This window comes from Zeus faber (assembly GCF_960531495.2).
Source record: "Zeus faber genome assembly, chromosome: 2".
NCBI lineage: Eukaryota > Metazoa > Chordata > Actinopteri > Zeiformes > Zeidae > Zeus > Zeus faber.
Genome location: NC_137189.1, coordinates 32,405,288 through 32,413,615, shown reverse-complemented (window position 1 = coordinate 32,413,615; position 8,328 = coordinate 32,405,288). Strand labels below are relative to the sequence as shown.

General features: G+C 43.3%; 1 protein-coding gene across 2 annotated transcripts; it reads right to left on the bottom strand.

Moving 5' to 3' along the window:
- Positions 1-578: 578 nt before the first annotated feature.
- On the bottom strand, positions 579-7,462 carry arhgap1 (Rho GTPase activating protein 1). Of its 2 annotated transcripts, XM_079996885.1 has the most exons (13): positions 7,290-7,462; positions 6,482-6,580; positions 5,381-5,468; positions 4,636-4,767; positions 4,313-4,399; positions 3,826-3,924; positions 3,402-3,509; positions 3,190-3,266; positions 2,778-2,855; positions 2,430-2,558; positions 1,868-1,971; positions 1,306-1,492; positions 589-623 (listed from the first exon to the last, which is right to left on the bottom strand). In XM_079996885.1, exons 1-12 carry the CDS (start codon positions 7,411-7,413, stop codon positions 1,325-1,327), a joined length of 1,293 nt encoding a protein of 430 aa, XP_079853011.1. In that variant the 5' UTR covers positions 7,414-7,462; the 3' UTR covers positions 589-623; positions 1,306-1,324. The 2 variants fall into 2 exon arrangements, with proteins under 2 accessions (XP_079853010.1, XP_079853011.1); XM_079996884.1 differs by having other exon boundaries at positions 579-1,492.
- Between the last annotated feature and the right edge of the window lie 866 nt (positions 7,463-8,328).

Below are 8,328 nucleotides of genomic sequence, written 5' to 3'. Positions count from 1 at the left end.
AAAACATTCTGTGGCATTTGATACAGAGACATTTCAACACTTTCAAGTACTAGATGCTTTTTGACAGTATCTTCTGTACCAATGCTATTTTGTTTATTTTCTGATCCAACTGAGGTCTGAAGTCAATACGGTCTGATAGCAACCCATATTTTGTGACATGTGATTAACCCCAGAATTCATTACAAGGGATTTTGGACACACAAGCAGATATTGTGACACACACACACACACACACACACACACACACACACACACACACACACACACACACACACACACACACACACACACACACACACACACACACACACACACACACACACTATATCGATAACATGCATTGACAGCTATGCTTGTGGACCAGTTTTTACAACCCATATTGACCACAAGCTTAGTCTTATTCCAGCACTGGATAGATTGTCGAGGACGTTTGGTACCAAGTTTCTTTACATTTCTCATTCTTCTTTACGTTTCTTTTAACCTTTGAGTGTTTCACGTCTTAAGTCAAAAAAAAGGACCCAGCTTAATAACGCTCCGCCCCCCACCCCGTCCCACTCTCCTTTCCTCCCCATTGATCATCAATAGTTTCTCCACTGCAGTCGTCAGCCCAGTCGCATTTGGCACTATACACAAAAAAAAACAACAACAAAAACGTAAAAATAAAACACCACAAAAAAAAAACAAATTCAACCACAGCAACACCACACTTAACACAGAGAAGAAGAAGAAGCACTTTGGGAAGGACGTCGTTTCAGTTTCAGATTTTCTATTATCTGCGTTTTAAAAATGGCAACAGGGACAGGAGAGGTTTCACATCTAGATGGTCGTCCAGATTGGAGGATGTGAGACACGTTTTTAAACACAGCGAGACCTTTTTTTTCTGATTATCTACACATTTTTTCTTATTGAATCATCAGCCTTTTTTCTTTTTTCTAACAGGCGATCATGTTTTTAAGACAGACGATGGCGTCAGCTGCCAAGATGAAAGAGAGAAAGGGGGGGGGGTCAGGTGGTGGGGTTTTGGGAGGCGGTGGGAGAGGAAATCACAGAAATATACAAGTTGGGTGAGGAAAAAAATTTTTTGGCAGCGGTCCAGGTCTTTTACATCACTGTCGGGTTTGGAATGTTTAGGGAGACTAGCGCGCTTGGACAGGTTAGTTTTGGACTTGCCAAAAGACGGCTTTGCCAAAAGATGAAAATGAAATAAAGTCCACATGCTGACCACTGTAAAGGAATATACATTAGCGACGGTCCAATCAGAACACGGGACTAAAGAACGAGCGAATGCGATTGATCAGGAAGTACCCGGGTAAAAATTTGGGGTTCAGGTGAAGACCAGATCTTGCTGGTCCAGCAGGGTCCTGGTGAAGTTGTTGATAGGTCCGATGGCACTGAGCGACATGGCGTTGTCCCGCCCCCACAGCAGGTTGGGGCCAAACACCACGGCCAGGTTGGCGTTGGTCATCTTGTTTACATCGCTGTAGTTTGACACCTGGAGCAGAGACGTTCACACAGGGGTGACTGCCGGGACTGAAGCCGGATTTACACTTAATCCGGCAAAGGACAACAAACAGATCAGAAACTGCTCTGATCCTCTGCAAATTCGGATTCGACAGAAGCCCCTTTCTCATTGAAACTGGGCGTGTGTGTGTGTGTGTGTGTGTATATATATATATATATATATATATATATATATATATATATATATATATATATATATATATATATATATATAAATAAATAATGACGTTTTTAAGATTAACGTTGGATGTACCCATATTCCCCTTCAATAAATCCGTTTTTTTTTATGAATGAATTGCACAGTGTCATTGAAAGTTAAACTTTCCAAACGGAACCCCCCCTGTACCTGGGCAAGGAAGGTGACGAGGTGTCGCAGCGAGGCGTAGTTTTCCTCTGGCAGCGACTCCACCAGCGCCTTCATGGCCTCCGCTTGGTTCTCGCTGGGTACGGCTGGAGTGTGGCAACATTGACAGGGTTTGAAAATGACTAAATGCACAGTAGCGGGTAAAATAATAAAATAAAAAATAAGATTACCATGATCTATTAAAATCAGCCATATTTTAATTTTCCCAAGGCAAAGTTTGATTGTTTTGTTTTGAAAAGCCTGATCAGTTAAGGTCGGAGTGACTTCACCAAACAGCCCAATTTTAAAGAATTTATCTATCCGTTTGTCAACTCCATAAACGTCGTCACACCAGAGGACAGGTGTCAGGGATAAATCAGGCAACCCAATGGATTTTCAGGTGGCACTGAGGGCAATACATGCAAATCTGTGTTTTCTGTGACAAAACAAAAAAACGCTTATTATGTGTATATACAATGTGTACACAGCTTAGCGTATATGAACTCTATCCTCACACTGTTGGCCACTTCAGATATTCTATTCATTCCAAATCCAAACAACTTACCGCCAAAATTGACAACATCGTTGTAGAGCTGGTAGGTGAGCAGGGGCTCTGGCAGCTCCCTCAGGAACGTCTTGAGGATCACGGCGGCCAAATGGTAATCCTCCATCTCCCTGAAGCCCACCGTCTCACCTACTCACACAGCCAGAAATAGACGCTTAAATGTTATAAAAAAAAAAAAAAAAAAAAAAAAAAAGAAATGCCAATGTGGCAACACCTCAACGATCCAGAACAGTACACACACATGTACGTTAAAGCATAATAGCCAATCGCTATACTCAATAAAAATAAATACTTATTATACAAATATAATAAAAAAATAAATAAAATGTATGAAAACTCTGATTCTACCTGAGTTGTATCTGAGTTGGACCTCCTTCACCAGGGTGACGTTGGCTGAGCGCCTGAATATCCCCTCTATCTCCAAACCTGAGCCGAGCGTAGTGGGACAGACACATGATGGAGACTAATGAGCTGGTAAGTTAGAGAACGAACGTAACTTTAAGGAACATTGAGGAGAAAAAAAAACAAAACAAAAAAAAAAAAAACCCTTAAGGGGTTCAATTTGAATGTTGAGTTTCCTGAACGCCATTTCTGCAATGTGAATGATTATCACCTTCATTATAAATTGTGTTTTACGGTGTGAATATGTCGCTGATAAGTTGTTTGTGTTTGTTCTGGTGACCCACACTAAGAACAGTCGTAGTTTTTGAATGAGCTTAGAGATTATGTATGACAGTAAAAAAAGGATGGTTATTCTCACCTTGGTCTGACAGGAAACTGATGGTGTCCCTCATCACCACAGGAACCGGATCTCCATCTGGACTCCTCTGCCTCAGCCTGAAACACACAGAAAACATATAGTATATACATATACTGTACTTCGAAGTGCCATAAGAAAAAGCCAAATTCTTGATTGAATCAAGGTCAATCGAGTCGGTGTTAAGGCCCTTTTTGCGTCCCAGGTTGACTCACAGTGCCAGGGGGACCCCGAACACCTGGTTGGGCAGCGGGGGGCTGCGGGGGGGAGACACGGGGGGCTGGGTGGCCGGTTTCAGAGAGGCCCTCAGCTTGTTATCATACCTGGACACAGACAGACAGACAGACAGACAGACAGACAGACAGACAGACAGATGAACATTTATTCAAAACCAAAATCCATCAACGGTGTGGATGTATATTACAGAAAAAAATGACACATATGATATACAAATGTTACAGGCACTTTTGGGTGACATGGCCAAAAAGGCTTAAAATAAAAAAATAAAAAAGGTTAACATAGGTGCGACCAGGAGGCAATAGTAGTATTGTAAATACCAACTGTTATATCGATTGTTTCGACTTTTTTATCTGTTGTAATAATTCAATGTGATAATCAAGGCTGGGCGTGGCCTCTTACTCTCGGACACGTGCTGGGATGATCAGCTGCTCACACTTCACCACGTCCTCCAGCTCGCTCAGATAGCTCACGTAGTTGATCTTCCTGCCAAACTTAAAACTACACACACACACACACACACACACACACACACACACACACACACACACACACACACACACACACACACACACACACACACACACACACACACACACACACACACACCAAAATTCATAACAAGCAGTAGTAGTAGGGAGGGACCCAGCTCTTCAGTGAGTACCTCCTGTCCTAACCTACAATTACTGAGCACCACCTTGCAGTATTTATTGTTACACTAATGTTGTTGTTACACTAATCTCTGTCGCAATGTAGCTTGAATGTTATTCTCCCTTGTAGGTCGCTTTGGATAAAAGCGTCTGCTAAATGACTAAATGTAAATGTAAATGTAGTAGTAATAGTGCAAATAAAAATGACGGGCATTCTCATTCTCTCTAAATTAGACTACCTGATGAGCGGCTTGAAAAGAATGAGCAGAGTCTTGATGAACATGGTGGGGTGGACAATGTAGAGGGCCTTGATGTTCTTCTTGTACCTTGAGAGAAAAAAAAAAAAGAACATTTTAATTAAAAAGAAAAACACAAAGTGAAGGCTGCAAGGTGTCGCCAGCGCTATGATGACATATTGTATAATGACATATGACATTTATCTTCAGATAAGCGAGTAACTCGAAAGGGCCGAAACATATACAGAACGGGACCTAATCCCCACCAAAAAACATAGTATGTTTATGGTAATACTGTTTTTTTTCCCCATACATAATGTACTTACTTCCTGTCAAACTCCTTGTAGGCATCCCGCACCCAGCTGAGAGAGGGTTTGTTCTCGCTGGTCAGCCCGTGGTGGAAGTAGATCAGTGTGTAGTCGCTCTCCACGTACTGGTCCAATGTTCCTTTCAGGTACCTGCAAGCAAAACAAAACAAAAAAAAAAAAAATACCCATCAGTTTGCTATATCGATTTATTCATTCACAGAAGAGGTGCCGCTATAACCTTCTCTGCCAGTAGGTGGCAACATCCTACAGGATCTGTACACACTACTTACGCATGCCTGTTCTGACTGTTCTGCCCTGTCAAGTCAGATAAACGCTCCACTTTGTCCCCAAGAATACACAAACCTGAAGTTTTGATTCAATGTGAAAACATTTTCATTTTCTTATTAAAAAATTATGCCTGACAGTCGCAAATTCAGGATGTATTGTATTTATGGATTTTAGAGTGAATGGATGGCTACAGGAGCACCCTACCTTATACCCGAATGAAAGACCTCTGACTAGTTAGAATTTTCAATTCTGCTCCTAACTAACTGCTGACTGATTGCAGTAACATTACAGAAGACAGTCAAAGTCTTCAAAAAAAGACCCGTTTAAGTGAACAAATGTACTTTATTGTCCCCACCCTGAAAGGAAGCAAAAAATTAAAAGCCTCATCCTAGTTGAGGCCGAGGCCTTCTGGTCAAAGCACAGAGAGATGTGAGTGTTCTGTGTACAAGGGGTGACTGACTGACTCAGCACTTACATCAACAGCTTGTGGTGATCCAACTCGTGGTGCGGGGGCATCCTGCAGGCGTTGAACACTATCACCTTTCGGCCAAAGTTGTCATCGCCTAGGGGGGTAGAGATAGAGAGAGAGCGAGAAAGAGAGCGCGAGCGAGAGAGAGAGAGAGAGAGAGAGATTAAACCATAAAAATGTCTTTGTTAGATGTTGTGAGTCAAACACTTTGTTACCTAATTAACCTTTTGTCGCTCACAACTGTCAACAGCTTAACAGGTCAAAGATTACTATACATGTAGGTAGCATTAGGTGGCAGGTAGTTTGTCATTCCTGAATGCAAAGGAGCAGAAGCCGGCAAAAAACACACACATTAAAAAAAAGACGGTCTGAAATCGCTTTAAGAAATAAAAGTCTTCAAGACCAACTACACGAACTGGCGGGCCAAAGGGGACCTCGGATTCAGAAAACTAGTTCCTTCCAGTCACAAATCTGCGGAACCAGCGACGAACGACGACAAACTCATCTAAACGCTGTTCGAAGTCTAGGTGTTTCAAAATCAACCGTTCAGAGGAGGCTGAAGAAGAACTGCTTCAAAAGAAACCACTGAAACCAAGAATGCAGAAAAAGAGGAAGAGGAAGGTTTGCACGGGCCAAAAAAAACAAACAAAACAAACAAACAAACAGCAAAAACAGAAACTGGACATACAAGGAAGGGAGGTGGGTCTTATGGGCCGACGAGTCATGGTCTGTCCGTGGTGATCTCGACCAGCATGGCCATCAGAGAGATAGTCCCTTCCATCGGTGTCACCACGGTTTGAACTCTCCTTCATTCTTCGGCAACGACACAAAACGCATGTCAAACTAAACCAAACCCACGACCCGTACTGCCCAGTCCGCAGACCTCACTGCAAGACAACTTGTCAAGGACGAACTGGACAGAAGAGTCCAGAGCAAAGCGGGCCACAAGCGTCCTGGATCCGCGGGAAATTTACGTCGGCTGATCTCTCCGCACTCCTTCGACAACAATCTAGTTTCTGGCCACGCAGGCCGCTTCAGGGACGGTCGGCCACATTTCCAAACACACCGATGAATTCCGGGATGAAGGCTTTGGACTGGAAGACTTACCGGCCACTTCGATGATCTGGTGTCGGGCTATGTCGTAGTAGGGGTGATCCCAGGACAGATGGGGAGAGCCAGCCGCCAGCCGCTGAGAGATGTCGGTCTCTGAAAACACAGACACAGGTATAACTGCATACTGCCTATCATTCAGTCGAAAAAGCTGCCTTTACCGACCCAGCGTCGTGACGCAGGGCCGTGTCATAAGCCGTGTTGTCGGTCTCTTAAGTGATGTCATCACTTTGTATGCTATTTTCAGTCATTTTTGCAGCTATAAAAATGGAACAGTCTCGGGGAACAAACAAATGGCGTTTATTTAAATATTAAAGCATGGATGGATACAAGCCTTGAAACCACTTTGGAATTATATAACAATAAAGCTTTTTACATAAGTTTTACACTTTTAAAATGTAACTGTATATTTATAATCATGTTGCTTGTGGCTAATTATTAGCCAGCGGCCCACTGTCACTACAGAGTGAAAGCAAAATAATATGAATCCTTCTTGGTACTATGTATTTTGGATACTCCCCCACATACCTGATATATCTCACAACGAAACCCAATAACTTCCCCCCCAGAACGAGTTGAGATATGTACAACTGACTTGACGAAGATTGTTGCAGATTTCAATGAACCCAGTTGTATCGGAATAGCGAGCAAAAAAACATCCAAGTTGGAAAACATAGAAATCGCTTTAAATCCAGAGCCAGTTACCGGGGTTGTGAATATTTTTGGTAAAATGTGTGTGTGTGTGTGTGTGTGTGTGTGTGTGTGTGTGTGTGTGTGTGTGTGTGTGTGTGTGGGTCCCTCTTACCTGACTTGCCGATGGAGGACTGGTCGGGAGGCCACTCCTGGTCCCCCATCGGGGACAGTTTGAGGTGACCCATCTGGGGGGTGGGGGGGTCCTCAGCCAGGTCCACCAGCAGGTCTGAAGACATCCTGGCGCTGACCTCCTCGCTCTAACGAGTACACAAGGGCTACACTGAACACTCCCTTAACAGACACAGGCACACGTGCGCACACACACACGCACACACACACACGCACGCACAGGATTCCCTTTGCAGTTTGGGCAGTCGCAGTCCTGTTCATACCAAAACATAAAAGACACACGACAATCAGTCACTCGATTCCGAAAAATCCACAGACTGAGGGCCAAAGAAATTCAGAGGAAGTAGAAAAACAATCTACTCAAAATTATTTTGGGCAGGAGATGCAGATTAACACTTGTAACTATGGAAAATAATTGTAAAACAAGGGCAACAACAGTGATTCTTTTGCCCAGTAAGCCCAAAGCTCTGTGGACTTTAGCAGTGATTGTAATTTTAATTTGGGTGGTGTGCCTGAGGGTTAGGGATGGAGGTGTTCTTGTGATCTGTGTGTATGCATGTATGCCTTTTCATAATTATAGCACCAAGTTACTCACTACATTCTACGGTCCTAATTTGGGTGCAAAGACATCACTAGCTGGCTACGACAAGCTAGCAGGGCAGTACGACGTGATTGGCCTGAACATTCATGGCAGTGTAGTTCCTCCAGTTGCCGTGGTAACATCAAACAAAGTCCTTCTAAACAGACGGTCAATAAACTCGTCGTTATGGTTGCGCGTTCACGAAAAAGGCCAGCTGAAAAAATGTCCCCCACCACCTCCCAATAAAAAAATAAAAAATTACACAATGGATCGATCACAATTATTATGTGAGGAATCCTGAGATTTACGGAGTGCCCCTTTAAGAGGCCAAAACCATACAAATGAGATATAACACAATCCCCCCTTCCCCCCACATCCACACACCCTCCTGTGATGTCACGGCTCTTCATCCGCAGACGGAGCAAAAAAGAAAAGGCACACA